This window comes from Rissa tridactyla, chromosome 5, assembly GCF_028500815.1.
Source record: "Rissa tridactyla isolate bRisTri1 chromosome 5, bRisTri1.patW.cur.20221130, whole genome shotgun sequence".
NCBI lineage: Eukaryota > Metazoa > Chordata > Aves > Charadriiformes > Laridae > Rissa > Rissa tridactyla.
In genome coordinates this window covers 77,577,359-77,596,514 of record NC_071470.1, presented here as the reverse complement: position 1 = coordinate 77,596,514, position 19,156 = coordinate 77,577,359, and the positions used below count along the sequence as shown (strand labels likewise).

At 43.6% G+C, this 19,156-nt stretch overlaps 1 protein-coding gene across 22 annotated transcripts in view; it reads left to right on the top strand.

Moving 5' to 3' along the window:
• The window catches only part of ANK2 (ankyrin 2), a 239,340-nt gene that overhangs the window by 66,042 nt on the left and 154,142 nt on the right, over positions 1-19,156 (top strand). For 9 of the 22 annotated variants that reach the window (XM_054204195.1, XM_054204191.1, XM_054204188.1 and 6 more), the window contains exon 1: positions 10,591-10,871. The exons of 7 other annotated variants lie outside the window; for them this stretch is intronic. In XM_054204195.1, the coding sequence (XP_054060170.1) occupies positions 10,737-10,871 (135 nt within the window). In that variant the 5' untranslated portion in view covers positions 10,591-10,736. Of the gene's footprint in view, positions 1-10,578; positions 10,872-19,156 lie in introns of those variants that run through there. 6 more of the 22 variants (XM_054204186.1, XM_054204176.1, XM_054204174.1 and 3 more) reach the window with 3 other exon arrangements.

The following is a 19,156-nucleotide window of genomic DNA, read 5'->3' as shown; positions in this document are numbered from 1 at the left end:
AGTTCAGACTCTTGGGTTGTGGCAGGGGTTCTGTGGGGTGGTTTTTTTGGTAAAAGGTGTTGTCCTGAATGCATGCTTACCTGAATTTGCGAATGCCTTAACTACAAAACCAAGAGCGATTTGATGGTGTCTGTCTTAAGCATTTGTTGCTCATAAGAATGCAAAGTCATTCTTAAAACCTTGGATGTTCTGTCTCGCGTTTAAGAGTCACCACGTGTGCACCGTTGGTGTGCGTGTCACAGCATCGTGAATTATGAATGGCAACCGAAGAAAGTTTTATGGCACCCGTAGAACTTCTCTGCAAATGAAATTCTCGGGTTTGTCACTGTTCTTTCTTTGGCTCTCTTCAATTAATAGACACTACTGTTTTTAATAATTCTGAGAGACTACCGTACACAAAAAATTTGCCTTTCTCTTTTTGTGAGTTGTTCATAACCAGTCTCACACTCACCATTTTTTAATTTACGCGTAATTCAGAGTTACCACAGAATTTCTTTGATGGAGGCTTGGTTTACAGGTGACGGGGCCTTTCAGTATGGCCTTTGGTGTTTCTGTTAATTGTATGGAGGTTGTTTGGGTTTTTCCCTGGGTGGCGTGTCTGTCTAGCCAATAAATTCTGTGAAGATGCGTTTTCAATCACAAGATCTCCAAATGTTTATTTAGAAGCGTGTGTATGGTTGCAATAACGGCAGTTTATTCGGTTACATAGCACGCTTATTGGTTTCTCAGGCTATTTTGTCTCTCGTTTGGATGGTTTATGTTACTGTGGGGCGCAAATTGCTGTTTATGCACAGAAACCAAAATTCTTGATTGTACTGTGGTAAAACACTTTTGGTTGTAGAGAATTGCTTTTGGAAGGTGGTCACCTTTTATTTATCATCTGTTACAAACTACTTCAGTGCGGGGAGAGACAAAACGTTACGTGGGGAGTGATATAAACCCAAGCCTTCAAATATTGTTTGTTGACGTGCGATCAAGTATAGCTTATAACTTCATTTCATGACTCGCTCTTTCTCCAAAGGTTGGAAAAAAAAAAAAGCCCTTTAGAGTTTCTCTCCAAAAAGGATGTCCTTTCTTCTGCCCGGGAGCCTTATCGACTTATTGAAGTCAAGAGACTTTTTTGGTTCTTGTTTAACCATAAAGAGCAACTTACTAAAAGCAAATAGTTTAATAATCAAGATAAAAGTGTTTCTTTATGCGGATTAATAGGAACACTTGTTATACCAGATGGATTTAATGGGCCCTGAGACAATAGGCAGGCACAGGACGCAAAAAAACCCCAAACCAAACACGGACTAAAAGAACTACTGGTATGTATTTAACCTGTGTAATTACGTACGTCAGCAACTATGAATCATTATGGGAGAGTAAAAGTTAGGAGCAGGGGTACGATGCTAACCAAAACTGTATCATTCTTTGAGGATTCCCCAAGAATATGCTCTTTTTTTTTTTTTCCTCTTTAATTGACAAATATAGAAACGGAAAAAAATATTGCATATACATTACGTCTGTTGCCCGCTCTTTTTTATACCGAAGCGGGTAGGTGGCACTGAAACCTGTGTTTTCTGTATTCCGTTTTCAATTTCTTGGAGCGTTTCTTAGGTATTGAAAGCTTCAACCTACTTCTTTTCCATTACCAGGTGGTGTGCCTAGACAAGTAGCTGCCTTTGAGACAAGAGGATTCTTCTCTACCCAGGAATTTCATGCGATATTTAGAACAGTTTTACCCAGGCACGATTTCAAAGCGTCTTTAATGCTCAAATAAATTATGCTCCTTTTTTTTTTTTTTCTTTTCCCCCCGCCCAGCATTTTACTAATAAACCAATTTCCCCAGTCCCCGCAGAAGGTTTGACGAGACCCTAGAACTTTGAATTCCCAGCCACGCCGTTTTACAGATGTTCGACTCTTAAGTAGGTTCCATCATCCTGCCGAGGGGAGCGCTCCCGGGGAGATAAGTTAGTTACGGGGCGGTTTTTCTCTTTGACGTTTCGGTGTGAAAATATTCAAGGCTTTGCGATAAGGTAACATTTTAAGGCGAAAAAAAGAATACCTGTTTTAAAACAGTACTGTTGTTTTCAGTGTAAAGCGATGTTTAGTAAGAGGGAATTTATCAGAACCCGCACTTCTTTGTGTTCCACGTGTAAGGTTCTGTGCTATTTAATATACACGCAGCGTTTCTTAAACGATTTTCACTCTGTGTTTTCCTCTCATGTTAGATTAGCTCATCAACAGGATCCTACGTCTCAGAGCAAAGCGGTTACCCTTGTCTCTGTTTCGTATTGCTGTTTTGCTCTGGTTTATTACAATTGATGAACCTCTCGCTTCCCGTTACCAGCGTTGCAGATACCACCGCCGCACGAACAAAAAATTGAGGGACAATTGACATTTGGACAAGAAAACATTTAGACTTCGCTAAATGTTGGGCATTAGCCTGAATGAAGTCCGTTTCAGTGAACGGCAAGACCTTTTGGAAAGGAAGAATTATGTATTTAACATTGTTACCTTCCGTTCCTCATAGAATTAATTGATTCTTTTAAGCTACAGTAAAACAAAAGACGCGTCATGTGGAAAACTCTGTCATGTATATGGTAGATGTAATGTGTATATATGAGATGTGGTATCTTTTATATTTTACATATGAAATACACGTTCCCCAGAAAAACTGAATTGACAAGAAAATATGGAAGCTTTGCCTTTGGAAGTTGTACAAAATTTGTAAGAAATCAGAGGGAAGCGAGAACTTCAGACGCAGGCGGGGAAAGGGTCGGCGCACCGTTTCTCCTGCCGCGGTGGGAATAAGAATGTGGTGCTTCCAGGGGGAAGGCACCGGAGAGGTACCTACGGAGCTGGTCTGTAGCCGGGACTGTTTGTCTTCGTTCCGTATTTCGATAACAGGGATTGAGGAGACTGGGATTTTTCGGAGAGTCAGCAGTGATCTCCTGCTGTGGTATCCAAAAGAGAAGATAGGGTGATTATCTCGGAGAAGAGGATTTGGGGCCTGCCTTGGCTATTCCAAATTCTGAACAAGATAGCTTCGTGAAATCCTGCAAGATGGCTTAAGGCGGAATTAGTATCCCATCTGTGTTAAGGAACAGAAATTAGAGCTAATCAAGGGCCAGATATTTGATTTAGGTTTAGGCTGAACTGCCCAAGGCAAACAGGTACCAATTTACAGCTTGCTGCCACAGAGGGATGTAAAAACATGAAGTCCTCAAAAAATGTTTACTCTTGTTGAAAAGAAAATGAAAAAAAAAAAAAAAAGCAAGCCGTTTTGGGCACAAGAAGTGATAATATACTCGTTAGTTATGTTGGCTTGGGGGGGTCTGAGCTGCCGCCTTAACCCTTTCCGCTGAGCTTGGTGTTTTGGTGCCGCGAAAGCTTTGCTGCGTCCCTGCTCTTCGGTTGCTGCTGCTGCTTCTCAGACGCCACAGCGTTCATCAAAGCGAAGCTGGGCTCGCGCGACTCACTTCGTCTGATTGTCCTCTCTGGTGGTGAAACACGTTGGCGGCTGTGGCTCTCCACCGTTTCCCGCACACACCGCGTTCATGCTGAACAGCGTATGCGTGCGCGGCTTTAGTTTAGTGAACCGCTGTCATCTTACAACTCCTTTTCCATACGTATCAGCAAATACGAACATTGCTACGCATGAAAAGTACTTCCTTCGGTGGGCAAAACAAGGCTGGCAAAGATACGAGGCCACAAGAAGGACGTGGGTCTGCACTGGAGTTGAAATCGATCCGGGTATTAATTTCATAATTCACGGTCACGCTTGGATTCCAGCGGAAGAAGTGCCCCTGCAGGTCCTGCAGGTCGTCTTACCCTGGCTGGAGAAAATGATGGTCAGCAACTTAAATTGATTAAGACCGGCCGATAAAATTATATGGAATGCTTCTCCTTCCGCTGGCTCCACCCGGGCTTTTAAAGTCAGCCATAAACTTTGCTGATTTTGTGATCAGTCAACAATCCTTGTGATAGTTCCTGCCTCTTATTCAGTGTTTGATGTTAACGCATACATTTCATTTCCCAGGGGAAATCCCAGGGAATTCCCCCGTCGAAGGGAAATGACCTTTTCTCCTGATTACCTCAGAATTCGCCTGAGAGCTTTTATACCCCTCTGTGAACAGGTAGGAAAATAAGCATGAAATAAACGGGTATGTTCTGAATTACAGGAAATCAAACCACTAATGGTTAATTAATACTGTATTTGCATAGATTACTTATTTAAACAGTAGGAACACTGGAATAAAAAGGTGACCTTTTGCAGCTGCTCACACTCTAACCGGTACATGAAGGATATATCAGGCAGTAGACTTTATGTTTGCATTTGAATTATCCACACTTTGAGTTTTGTTTTGTTTCTGAATGTTTTTGGTGTTTTTTTTTTTTTTTTTTTTTTTTTTTTGTTCCATGTGTTTTATCCATGGAATGCTGGAGGCTCAGGTGGCTTGTGTGTGGAGGAAGGCCCTTGTAAATTCACCAGGGGGCCGTAATTATTTCAGAATAACAGAGATTATATATCTTATTTCTTAAATTGCATACCTTATATGCTGCTTTGTTGAACGTCCCTATCGGGGAAGCAATCTTTGCCCAATTCTGTCCCGCCTGTGCCCCTTCGGCGCTGCAGGATCTGTGGCTGGGGTGGTTAATAACCAGGTTATCTGTTCGCTCGTTCTCGTAGGGATACGAAAACCTATGGTACTACTGGGATTGAGAGCTCTTTTGTCGTTGGCCGGAGAGGGGAGTTACGCTTAACGCGTCGCATGAATCACCATCTAAAGCCCAGCGAAATGATTGGTCCTCTTCAAAATGGCTCAAAATGGATTTTTGCAATTGATAGGACTCAAATTATTGAAGCTGGAAGGGATTTGCTGTAGTAGACAGCTGCTTCTCGGTAAAGGCTGCTGGGTTTCGGGAATTACTTGTCGTGGGCCGCGTAACCAACGTACGGTAGATACCAGAAGAAAGAGAAGGCTGAATTTCGGGGAAATATTGATCGCAGTAATGTCATTATTGTAAAATGTGAAGGAGACGTAGGTTATATAAAGGCATAAATCGTCAGAGTTTATAATGTGACCCAAAATAATTGCCAGAAACAGGTGAGCCATGTTGTAGTTGACCTTCCCACAGAAGAATCCCTGAGAGTGAAAGACTTTGCATTTAGGAAACTTTACAAAGTTTGGGAAATCTCCTAGGAATATACAGGTCCCAGTACAGTCTCTGTTGTCACTTTTTTAAAAAATTACTGTGTTTAACCATAAAAACGTAATGGGAAATGCCTCTTTGGGGAAAAAACTGACAATAATCAAGCTGGGGATTTACGTCACTAACAATATATAGGGGGTGATTTGTCGCGATACTCGGAACTCTTTCTCTCTCTCTTCTTCATTTTTCCCTTTTGCCTTTCATTTTGCAGCACTGAATATTTTGCCGCTGCTTCCTGAATTGTTATTTTAGCTCCTGTGCTACGTTAGGGCCTAATTGAAACCTCTGCTGACAAACGAAGCTTTAGTAGTAACGGCCAAAAAAAAAAGGGGTAAAGAAGGTTTCGTCATAGCAGCCGAGCAACGTCGCTTTTGTTGGTGCGTACCTGGGCGTGTGGTTCGTCTTAGAAGACTCAAGCTTTGCCGTTCCTGGGCTGATGAAGGGTATCCCGTAAAATTAAGTCTCCACCTGGCGATTAGATTCCGTTTTCAGTCTCGCTGCTTCTCGCTTATTAGTCTTTGAGGTCTTAGTGGAGACTTTGCGAGAGGCAGCGAATCGGTGGTTTGGTTTTGCGCTGTTTTTCTCGTGGCCGCTAGTGGGAAAGTCAGGTTATTTAGCGGTGACTCCATTTACTGCAAGAATCCCGGGAAAAGCGAAACCGGGAACTAGTGACGGAAGAAAAGCTGTAATGAGGAGAGTCATTTCTTGGTGGTGGTGATGTATTATAATCACTGTAGGCTTATATATGTATAATACATGTCAAGTATTATACATGTACGTGTATATGTATATACATACATATACATAATACATGTGTAAGTATGGTAAAGGTGCCATGTCACATGTGCAAGAACATTTCTTTTGACGTTATTTTGTCTTTAGCTTTCATCTTTTGGATGGTAAGGCTTGTTATTTCTTCACGTAGTGTTTTATATGGTCTCGGGCAATACCGCCTGTGTTTACCTTTGGCGTTTGTTTTCAGATTTTCATTTACGGGCCTTTCCAAGTGTGTTACGCCGGTATTTCATCCTTTGACTAGGTTCGATATTTTTAGACGTGGCAAACCGCAAATAAGCCAGACCGTAACCAGCATCACAAATCCCGGCTGGTTTTTGCTGGCCGAAGGAGCCGGCAGGTTTTTTTGTCAGAAGTTGTCTCATGCTGACATTTAAACCAAACCAGGTGCATATCTGAGAAAAATAGTTATAAAATGTCTGATGCTGTTGAGAACAGGCATTAAATAAATGGCAGACGTCCCTTCTGTCAAAAAAAAAAAAAAAAATGTGGGGGCGTCCTGGCCAAGGTATACTGTATTTAATTTTATCCACAGCTGTACCCATTCTAAATGTCACGATGAGGAAAACTTTTCAAAGAAGTATAAAAAAAACTGTAACAGAATACGACTCCTGCGAAGGTACTGGCTGTAACGGCTGAAAGCGCGCGATTTGAAGTTCCGTTTTGCTGCACTCAATGGGAAAAGCTCGTGCAAGACGCGATTCCCAGAAGTTTTCCGAGGGCTTTGTCTGTTGTGTCCTGTACTTACTGGCTTTGCGTTGCCGAGAGGCTGATAATCATCACCGCTGAGTTCAGGTGGTGGAACCAGGGTGTTTCCCAAAGCCTGGTGAAGGATTTTGAACTAGGAGGAGGCAGCTGCCAGGAGTCTTCGTATGCTTCTATTTTTTTTTATACCCGTAATGGTCTTTACCGAGGATTTTGAGCTTGCTGGTCTGCATATTTTGGTCGATTCTGATCGCTTTGCGTTATTTGGGAGGGGGTTACAAAAGTGCGAAAGTCGACGAGAGAAGATTCCCCTCGCAGGGATGGAATCCTCTCCCCTCAGGCGATAGCTAATGAAAGAGTTATAATGAGCCACCGCGTGGCGTCGGAATGACGCCAGGAGGAAGAGGGCTGTTCTGAAATCGTGGGGAAGCAGAGAGTAGCATCATGACAACTGTGAACAGATAAACTTAGGGCAGAGCTTTGGTTGCTCTAAATAGAACCGCAGTTCGATTTGTGCCCCGTTTTCTCCGTGTCAGGCAGAATTCGATGATGCGAAAACTCAAACTCTGAAGTTTTCTTGGCCAAGAAGAAAGAAGGTCGGACGTGTGGATAACTAAGGTTTGAAGGCCCTGGGAATGGGAAGAATGGGGTTTCTGACAAGCATGTTATCAGAATATTTCTCTTAAAGATGGAAAATCCTGACACAGTTAACGCTGCCACTTCCCAAGGCTAGCTTTGGGGAAAACCAATAAATACCTCGGAATATAAATTGGATAATATTGGAAAACCAATAAATACCTCGGAAAACCGAGGAATAAATCGGTTTGCGCCTACCCCAAGTAATGTGTCAAACTTAAACACTCAAAATGAAGCACAGCGGGACTTTCTTTTTTCCCCATTAAAAGCGTGGGGCTTGTATTCATAAAACACGAGCTCAAGGCATAGACTGGAGCAAAACGGTGGGTTGCTGGGGTACTGGGGTCTTCTCATGTTTCTCCTATGGCATCAACGTTTTGGGGTCCTGTCTCAGCTGTTTGCTGTCCTGGCATCGACGCTTCACTGTGGTATGCGAGATACTCTACTCTCTTTCTTGCCAGGCGCTTTAAAGTGTTTCTGAAGGTTTTTTTTAGCTAAGGGAGTAATTAACATTCGGGCTTAGCATCTGGGGAGCAAAGGGTATATTTAAAGCGTGGGGAAAACGAGTGGATGTGGTGCATTACCTACAAGGAGGTTCTTTAAAAGGTTCTGCTCCCCCGTGGAGAGACGCAGGGTGGTGGGCTTCAGAGCAGTTCTGGCAGCGTGACGCAGAGCGGGCGCTGACTTCTCTGAAGAGAGGAGGAGGCCTGAGATGCTTTGGGATGAGATTCGTGCTTGTAAACCACGTCTTTTGTGTTTTGGCTTCTGGGGCGCTGCCTGATGGGGGACGGAGTTGCAGCCCGAACAGCAGGAACATACAAAGATGCTGCAAGCACGTTCCTCCACGAAGGCTTTGAGTCCTACACCATAAGACCATATACTTTGTTAGAATGCGACGTCCGAACCAAGTTTGGCAAAAGACCAGCGTGTTTGCTTTCTGAGTAATTTGCCCTAATGACTTTGAACCGTTTTGATAAACAACAGTAATATTGTTCCAAGGCCCTGGCAGAAAGCTTGTCCGTTCTTCTCCATCAGATGGCTGCACAGATCGTTGCTTTCTGCGAGCGTTATTTCGAAGGAATGCATGCCACTCGCTTTGTGCCACCCTTTCCCCTTGAGCTGACTCCTTGTTTCCCTCCCGTCTAAGTTCATTGCGCGTTAAATAGCTCTATCCGAGGATTTTTATTTCCAGTTTTTGTGTTTGGAACCTTGGTTGTATGAACTTGGGTCGAGTCAAACGGTTGGTGGGATTCCATCTTACATGAAGAAGTTATAGCCATGTATATACGCCTTCCTGTCGAAGGATAATGCCTTGGAAGAGGTGAAGAAAATGAGTGGCAGCTAATTACGGGAAGGCTGGCCTTGCGTGAGAATTTCTGAAACATCGTTGATGTCCATTAGAGGCAGTGAGCGCGCTCAGTGTTGTCACATCCAAAGGTCAAATGCAGTTGCAATGGTTGGGATTACGCTCAGCTCGCATCTGAACCTGCCCATAGCTAAGAATTAATGTCTGCGCACGTTGTATTTTATTCTTATAACATCTGATTTTAACACGAGGTGAAGCCTTTACTTCTTCACTAGTCATTTTGTATTTGAAATTCCGGCTGGCTGAATGCAAGACCAAACATTCCATCTCTTGCGTTTGCCGATTGCTGGCAAAATTGTTGGTGTCGGGGACGTTTTGTAGTTCAAGTTTCATTCTGTTCCGTACAAGACTGTAATCTCACATAAGCCGAAGCGCCAACGAACGTAACTGTTTTGTGCCTGGGTGTATCCTGCATGTATTTGTACTCGTGACACATCAGAGCTTTTCAAAGGAGCCGAGTGATCCCATCCTGGAGCATTCGTCGGTCAAGGAGAAATTACAGAGCTGTTTGAAATCCACCTCACAGTAATTAACAGAAAAGAGAACCCTATACCGATCAATAATCGTTAAAAGGGGGCTGGGGAGAGGTTGCTCTCTGGGATTACACTGGCACCGCTGCGGAGGGTAACTGGGTGGAGATCAATAGGACGCTGTGGACAACGGCCTGCGGACGCGTTTGGCAGGACCAGCAATGGTTTGGAGCCCCAAAGAGAAAAATGTTCGCGAGACGTTACGCTTCTTGGAGGACCACCCTGCACCTGAGGAATTTAGGGCTTCATTTTTCAAATACCTGCCCAGCTCCGCGTACGGGTTGCGTGTGCGTTGCGATGTGTTCTGTGGCTCTCTCTTACCTACGGAGAGGGCGTCTGTCCCCGTTACCTCCAGCTGTTCCCGAAGCGTTTGAAAACTGCTAGTTATTTCTCAGCTAACTTGTGGAGGGGGGGTGGGGTGGTGGTTTTGATTGGTTTAGTTGTGTGTTTTAATTCCGCAGTGGGCCTCTTCTGGGATAATGGGGGGATTCCAACATGCAATCCTCAGAATGATTTTTTTTTTTTTTTTTTTTAATCCAACTGGGTATAATCACAATAAGTAACTCAAACCTAGAGAGAACATCCTTATTGTCAAGTTTGGTGGGGTTTTTGTTTGTGGTTTAATAATCGTAGCTAAAAAACCCCGACAACCCTAACCCCAACCGACAATGAAAACCCAAACCAAAATCAGACAGGACGTAGACGAGATCTGAGTGATCTAACATCAGAGATTGTCCTTTTTGGATACATTTGAGCTCCTCTGAAATCAAACCGCAGGGATCTATCAACTCAAAGCAAGCTCATCACCTTTAATTATCTACAGGAGCATGAAATACCATGCGAATCACAGAATGGTTAGAGTCGGAAGGGACCTTAAAGATCATCTACTTCCAACCCCCCCGGACGAATCACAGGAATTGAAATGGCGATGAAATCTGTATTCATAGGTTTTGTCATGTTTTGGTAAATATCAAATAGATGCAACTTGAATGAATCATCTGGTTTTTGAGTTAGAAACTCAAGAAGGCATTAGCAGTGCTCTGAAATGTAGCGCTGGACGCAAACGCAGCCGGGACGGAGCTGCGGTGGTGGGAAGGAAAAAAAAAAAAAAAAAGGCAAATATTCAAAAGGCATGCAGCTGGGTAATTCAATAACCCTGGCGTGGAGAAGCGTTTCGCTCGGTGGGACTTTAACTTTGTGTGCTCGGCAGGCCGGCTGCGTGCTGGAAAGCCGTTCCCCCACCCTGCTGCCATTTACATGCATAGCTGGCCTGGTAGGTGTAAAAATAGCCAGCCCAGCGCCTGAATTGGAAATGGTCACCGACTCCTGCCCGCAGTTGCTGGGGTTTCGGGTTCTCCGGGACGCAGGACGGCTCGGGGAAGGGAGTCTGGGACGAGCGGTCGGGATCCTCCCCCTGGATCATCGGCTGGCCGTGGGGAACGCTGGGCACCCTCGGCGGCGCAAAGGCAATCCCCCTTGTAGGAGCCAGCAGAAGAAGTGATATGGGCAACGCACCCATTTGCCAGGCGTGTCACTCCGATAAGGGCTTGGGGACACAAGGCAACCTACAGGATTTGGATAAAACCCCGGACTATTATGGATACAACAGTGAAGAAAGTAAAGATCCGGATGCCCTGGTAAGTCTTGGCTGAAGAAGACAAAGGGAAAAAGGAAGATCAGGGTTGTGCGCGTTAGGTTTGAGAAGGATCTCTTTGCTCAGCCTGAATCTTACTTGGTAGCCTGCCATATGAAGAGATCTGCTAAGTGTGCCCACGGTCAAGCTTTGCTTTTGCTTTTGGGACTGACTTGCAATTAAAACTCGGCTGTCGCTAAGCTGTGCAGTCACCCAGAACCACTGTCAGCCTCCAAAAAGTTTAGGAGAGAGGACGCCGTCGGTGAACCAAGTCCTTCAAATGAATGGATGGAATCAATTCTCCTCACTTACACGACTGCATCCATCATTCTCAAAACTTGAACTCAGGAACCTTTTTTTTTTTTTAAGCTGCTGTCTGTCGGGTGCATGACATAACTTTCTGGTTTTGCAGTAGAGCCAGAGCCCCCAGGTCTTTACGTGGGTGAGGGTGACGGCGAGTGGGGACCAGGCGCACGCGAGGGGTCACACCGGTGACTGCGGGGCCGGAGAGTCAGGGGCGCAGAAAGTGATTATAACAGCAATGTCAGCATTTCCCCTGCACACCAGGGGAAAACCATTGAGATATGAATACCTGTACAATGTCTATGGCAAATGAAGTGCCTCTTTTCTCCTTTTTTTATTTCTTCTTTTTTGTTTTTTCTTCCTCTGCTTGGAGAATTTGTTGTTAAATAGTTATTTCATTCCAAATTGGCAATGAAGGGGAGGTAGTGTCAAAAGTTGTGGCTGAAGAGGAAGATCAGAAAGCCTTTAGTGCCAATATACCCAAATATGATGTTTTCTCATGTAATCTAAATATAATATCTAAAATAGAATTGTTCCATATTATGGAACATATTATGCTTTGCGCTCACAGGAATTACTGCAGCGCGTTGTAGGAGAGGTAGCTGAGCTGACTTACAGCCCTTTGTAAGGGAAGAGACGGGATTCCCTCCCAGCAGCAGCTCCCGAGAAGCTCCGCTTCGTCCTAGAAAACAATTTGGATGCTGTTTTGCATGTTTCTGGGAGGAAAATTTTGAGGCTGAAATTTTCTGAGCAGTTCTACTGCTTATTTCCCCGACGACGCAGTTGGACCAGTTCTTCACAAATAAAACTTTCTTCGAGCTAAACCACGAAATTAAAAGATTCCTTTTCATTTTTTTTTTTTTTTTTCCTCCCACCAAGTTTTTGGTCGAACGAACAGATAAGCTCCAGCATTTCTGAGGGGAAACGTGAAGTCAGGGGGAGGGACAGGCCGCTTCCATTGCGGAATATGTGGATTTCTACAGGCGTTAGTGTATTTTCCGTAGGGCGAGCGGCCCGAAGCTGTTGGCGAATGTATGGAAGTTCCCTGGGATGTAAATAAGGAAACTCTGAATCAGTTCTTCCCTCTGAACGCCCCGTCTCCCAGCTGCCCTTCTGCGTAAGGTCAGGTCTCGGAGGGGGCAGGAGCGAGCCAAAGCCAGTGGCATGTGATCTTTGGTTTTTTTTGTTTGTTTTGTTTTTTTTTTTTAATTTTATTTTCCTCCCCCCCCTTCAGAGCTTTTCATAGCAGGCAGAGATCGGGCACTTTGATAAGGTCTTTGATACACTCAATCACAAGATCTTGGCTTTACGTGCCTCTGGTGGGGACGGGCAGAGTCGCTTCGGAATATCGGTCTTGATTCAGACGTTACGGCGCTTGGAGGATTCCAAAGGAAAATTGCTGTATTTCCCTAAGAAGGTCTACAGTCTCTCATTGCATTTATTATCGTGATTCCTTAAAAAAGGTTTTAAAAAAAAGATAAAAAAATTAAAAATTAGAAATATCAATCAAGTTTTGTCCTGAAGGGAGAAATTGTATATTGTTGGGGTTTTTTTTCCCCCCCAAAACAGGAATATAGCAAAATCAATAGGAATGCATACCCAGCATGACACTTCGTTAGCTGTACATTTCCGGTGCTATTTCTACAGCTGGAGCCACGCTCGCTGTCTTGGGTTACGAAAAAAAGAGTGCCACGTCAAGCGGAGTCTGACGACTCCGTGAATCTTCTACCAGATAAAAGGTTCGGAATGATTCAGTTGGTATTTGGCCAGCTCGAAGGGCAAAATTGACTCGCGTGAGCTAATCTTTTCTGACCGAAAACCAAACGCGGCCTGCTGCTTCGGGCCTGCCTTGTTGAAGAAATCAGGGCTCTCCTGAAATTGCCTATATGATGCCAAAAAACTTTGTCAAACGGGGAGTCAAACTTTGGTACCGAGTTCATGTTTGAAATAACAGCAGCGTTAAAAAAAAACAAACCAAAACAACCCACAACCAAACTTATTTTTAATGTGTTGGAACGAAGCCATCTCAAGATGACAAAAGTCCAGGGTTTGTCGCATTCGCTAGACATTAGCCCCCCTCTCTACTTGGATATTTAATTACCTTCGTAATTGCACTTGTTGGAAGCGTAGGATCCATTTTTGCTTCGCGGCGCGGGAGATGCGGTTGTATTTCAGACTACCTGGGACAGGCTGCTCAGTCTGCCTATTTTAGGCACTTAAATTGGGACAAAGTGGTTTTAGGAAGTATCCCTTTTCCTCGTTATTATTACTTGATGCCACAGGGAGACTGCGTGACCCACTGGAATTAGCGGAGAAGCTTTTATACGGGTGGAGCAAGATGAAACGGGTTCTTCTCTGCTGCCCGGAGCTGAATGGTTTGAAACTTAGGCTCGGGATTACAGGAGTTTTGGCTTACGGGCCGTGTTCAGCTGGGAATTAGGGGGAAACAAGGGGTGTTTAATATGGTGACCAATACGCAAACAATAAATGTCAGGGTTAATGAAGAGAAGGGGTTTGCGTGGTTTAGGTGTGCTTCAAGTGTAACTTCCCGGCTAAATTAGTGTGAAGAGAGAAATTACCCGTGCTGGGTATGATGCCATTTGCCCGAATCCAAAAAAAAAACCCAAAACCCAACCAACCCCAAACTCCAAAATGAAGCCTGGTTTCTTTCCACAACGGGCAAAATTAAAAAGTCTTCACTTACTACTTCGGTATCCGTTTTACCTTTCTTGTACGAGCACGGTCTTTACGATGAGTCTGTTTGGCAGAACTGGCACTGAATTCGGAACTGCCGCGTTTCGCTAACACCCATTTCGTTTGCATCTGGTTTTAGTCCATCGCAGAGGAGCGCCAAATCAATTTTTTTTTTTTTGGTATATGGTACCAGTTAAGTTTGAATCAGTGGGCAATGGGTTAGTGGTGTTTAGGTGAGTAAAGCTGTTTGCTTCTTTAGTGCCGATGGTGTTAGTGCGTTTCTTTTATTAGGAAAAAGTCCCTTTGACAATAAGACAAGGGGTAGAAGGGGATGAAAAATTAACGAGTGATTACAATTATCTGTCAACGGTCTGACATAAGCTTCACTTACAGGCCAGATTTTTGTTAGGGCTGGTGGTTACTCGGCTAGATATGCTTGGAATGGCATCCTCATTTTTTCTAGAGGTGCTCTAGCATTATTACCTCTCTATTTAGGAACATCATTAGCCATGGAAACTTGCCATGGAAACCATTTCAATGCCTGCCAAGTTCTAAAGTTGTTACTAGCACCTCAAAATCTCCAAGTATGGTGTCCGGCGGATCCAGAAATACTTTTCCTTCCTTTAATGTTATTTAATTCCTCTGCTGAAAATCCAGGTTCCGTCTTGGTATTTAAGGGACTTCGGCAAATGTGTGTCATGCAGGAGAACTAAGCGTGATCCTGTGGTTCATTTGAATGTATCCTGAATCTTTGTTTTTTCAGGAAATGGCTGAATGAGACTTTCACTCAAATTCCAGCACGGGAAACTTTCCTATTAAACAATAGGCTTATAATTTTCTGTTTTCAGAGTAGTCAGTCTTAGTAAAGTAGGAAAGACTTCATAAAGTCTTAATAAAAGGCATGACAATTTTTCTAGTTTTTAGGATTACCTAGACTGCGGTAAAAGCTTTAATTCTTTAAACCCGAATCCTTTGGGTTTTGGTTTGGGTTTTTATTTTTTTGTTGCGCGGGGGTTGTGCGTGTGTGTGGGTTTTTTTAGGTTTTGTTTTGGTTCGTTCGTTCGTTCTTTTTAAAAAAAAAAAAAAATCCAGGCTGTGTTTTCCAGGCGCTTTTGAGATTCTGTTTTTTTTGGATTCACGCTGATGAGTATAAATCTGACGTGCACGCGTTGTTTCCAAGCTGGGATTTGTACCGAAATGTTCGGGATGTGAATAGCCCAGTGGGACGTCGGGGATTACACGTGCCTGAAGTTCAGCGAGTACTCAAGTGCTCTCCTGGATTAGAACCCTGTCACTGCTGTTACTTTATATTTTAAAATCAGGATGAATTAAAAAAAAAACCCTATTGTTTCGAGTGCTGTATTTGTGAGGAACACGCAGCTGGGCAAAAGACTTTTATTCTCTCCTTTTTCATGGAGAACTACGCAGTTTTGCCTCAGTTCTCACAAATCCTTCATTGACGCAGGAGAAGTCAGCTGGCAGCCAGTCCAGTATGTCAAATGAATGAATGGAGTGGGAGGACTCCCACGGACGTCTGCGGCCGCTAAGGATCAGAAAGGGTTTGTAGAAGACATTTGCTTTTTGGCTCAAGTAAGGGTCGATTTTTACAGTAGTTTTCTCTCCCTCTGTTGCTGCTGTATTTGCTAATATTGGCCCAAACTCAGCAACGCAGTTAGGTGTGGATTTAAATCCATCCTTTAGCAAAAAACTTCAACGTGTTTAATTTGAGGTCGATTGCACCTAAAGATGTGGTAAAAATGAAGCGTATAGTGAAGCGTTTTGCCAGACAGCCCTTTGTCTTCTTTATTCTTCCCCTGGTTAAAAACGAAGCAAAACCACGTTCCGGTGGAAAGAAGAGAGTGGCTGGTGTCCTGCGAGCTCTGGAATTGCAAGGAGGAGTTTGCAAAAGGCGTCGAAATATAACAAGCAGCATAAAAAGAAAGTCATCCCTGACAAATAATTGGGAATTTTCCCATCGCCATCAAAAGGTAGAATAGTTGAAGCCTGGCTTTTCCATTAGCGAAAATCAGAAGGGTCCTTAAGGATGTAATAGCTTTTCAGTTGCGTCTGTCCGGAGCGATCTTGTAGCGGGATCTGGTATTCCGATGAAGCTGTTAGCCAGGCACAGACTTCTCTCCTTACGTTACTCAGAAATACACGTTTGTTTGGGCAGTGTATGTAACAGCAATAAGAAACTTTCTAAATATGAAACGCAGCTTTCTGAGAATGGTCTTTGATATGAAACCACTACAAAACTGTCGTATGCAAATATTAAAATGACCGGATGAAGTCTTTCAATTCAACCGATATTAAAAAATACGTTGGAATTGTAACACATTTGTTATTTTATGATATGCCTAAATCATAATGCAGTCCTCAACCTATTTTTATGTCCTTAGCTTTTTTTTTTTTTTTTTGCAGCGGGCTCTTTCCATCTTCCTCCAGTTCATACCAATGAAATTCATTTCTCAAGGGCGCTCTGAGTCTTGACTGTCGGTACGCACTCCATCTCCTTTGGGCTGCAGCCTCTCTGTCCAACCTAAGACAGCTTTTACCGCTATGTATCGCAAACACAAACTACATTAGCCTTCCCACCTGCTCCGGCGCTGGATAATTTCGGCTCCTACGCATCCCTGAGTAGATCTAAGGAGAGAATATTCATTCTGGGGAACACGGGACGCGGTGAAGGGGTCACTTCTGAATCCAGTCAACTCTATCACAGGTTTCTCCGTCAGGCCATTGTTTTCTGGGTTTAAATACGTGCAAACTAGTTTGGATTTGAAATCACTGAATGTTTTACTCCTGGGTCATAAGCTTTCATGGCACGAAAGCTTTTTCTGTTCTTGTAGCCATTTCACCATCTTGATGTTACGCCATACTTGTCACGACATTACGGTGGGGGCATCTCCGGCCCCAGTTCCAGCTCGATGCCGGTAAAAGTGGTGCCGACCTCCCCATCTCCTTCATGACGTTCTGTGATTAGTTGGCCTAAATACTCAAAGCGCCTTAAATTATTCAAGTGCGTAATGTGTACTTAAAGGAATATTTTTATTTTTCTGATTTGTAACCGTCACCATCCACATAGAGAGAGACCCCTGAGATAATAATTAATCGCTAGGTGCAATTAGCTACATCTTGGTAGAGAATACGTAACTTGCTAGGGATCTCTTGTCTCTGAAAGCTGGTCTGCCTCCTCATGCTTCACCATTCCTATGATTCAGCTTCTCATTTCTTAAATAAATAAATAAATAAGTTTATTGTAAGGTCAGTTGTGTCTTTTTCCTGGAGAATAAGATGCGTTAGATGATGCGAAAGAGACATTGGTTTAGTTAAGACGGCTCTCTCTGACTTGTGGGCTTTTTCGGTTCAACCGTTTATTAACGAATTCCAGACAGCCGAAGGTACGTCGCGGGACGGATTAGATCTGAAATGTCTGTACGTGCTTGAACGGGAAAAGCTGCGTGATAGACATACTTTTGGGAAATTGAAATAAGAAAACTGGGAACGTTGTTCATCCAGGAGTTTAGATACTGAAATTTCTTTAAGATCTGCGATTTTATCTTCCTTCCTGTCTTCCAGTAAACCAATGGGAGGAAAACTTAACATTTTTATAAGCAAAGGAAGTGGCTTTGAAAGTAAAGCACTGTTGCATTTCTTTTCTTTCAGAAGGTGAATGTTATTTCACTAAAGGCTGGGAAAATATGTTTCCATTACAGCTGTTATTATCTCGTTTTACTCATTTGCCAGTATTCGATTACGGAGCCTGTGCCATATGAAGTGAAAGATTTAGCTGAGGTTCTGGCACGCGTATCAGAGCTGCAGGCTGAGACTCTGCTGTGGTAGTTTAATTAAAAAAAAAAAAAAAAAAAAAAAAAGATATAAAAATCCTTTGCCTCCTTCCAGGCATCGCTGCATCTTAGGCTTGGAGTTGGCAATATCAGTGCGGTTGCGTGGTGATGCCCTTTGGAGATCGGCGGCACTTTCAGGTCACTAAAAACAATAATTCAGGCTACAAAAAAAGTTGAGACACTGAAAAATTAGCTGGCGAGGTTTACAGAAACTCTTCCGCCAGGAAGAAGCGTTCCTTTTGAAGTCCCGCCTTAGGCATTTGAATGGCGGGATGGAAAAAGCTACAATACGTACGCGAGAAATGAGTTGGGGAATGGTAGCACCTCGTCTGTGCCGCTTTTAGACTTGCGCCCAATTGAACGATGGCTGGTTCGAACAGATGGTTTCTGAAATTGGAGCATAACCAAGCCAACTGGGACAAAATGTAGTGGTTATCTCAAGGGTGGGAGCATAAATCGGCGCTCTAGAAGGTATGGCTTAATAAAAACGTAATGGAATGTGTTTACGTAGCTGTCATTTTCCCCCCTGCGTCTTTTGAGTACTGAAAAACATCAAGAAGCCGTGAGAACCTGAGTTGACATGGTGCAGCTTTCCTTCTGCAGTGAGCTGAATTTTCAACGCCAGGTATCACCTGAATATATTGTCACCATGAGCCACCCGTCAACTAAGAGCTTTTTAATGAAGAAGAGTTAACAAGCCGTCGGCGTTCTACTCATTACGGAAACAGCCCGTTGGACAAACTCTGCCTCGCAACTCTGGAGTTTGGAAAGGGCATTAACGCTGTCAGATAACCTGGAGAACCCCGACAAATTCTGTGCTAATGCTGATTTTAGGTGCAACAATAATTCAATTTAACGTGAGAGTTTTAATAAGTGCCAACGCTTTTGAGATTCTTCATTTCTATAAAGCGTACAAGTTACTAGCAGGTTTTGCTCACCTCCTGATCAGGGTCAGCCCCTTCCAAACTGAAACCTGAATACGTTTCCTCCACCAAATCAGAGCAGTATGTCCCAGAGTCAGCACTTCAAATTTAAGTTTTAAAGGGTTATTAGTATTCAGATACACGCTTTAATACACATACAACCCAGAAATGTTAAATTAAGGTGCAGAACTACTCTTTGGTTACCGTGCCGAGGCCAGCCTGCAGGAATACTTTTACTATAGACGTGATTTCAAACAAGTATTGGGATGCTTTTGGGTAATGTTGCCGTGAAAGCCGGTTCTTGAAAACTGAAGCCTCCTACTCCCCCAGTCTTTCCTTCTTAAGCGTGAAGCTGGTTTTCAGCAGGAAACTTGAATACGTGGAGAAATTCCTGTGGGTTCGGTACAGCGTATGACTCCAACGCTACGCGTTTTGATTTGTTTTTGCACATCTCTCTGAAATCCCTGTAAGAAAGAGGCGTGTGCCGTGTGCCCGAAGTGATGTGGTACGCTCCGAGCCAG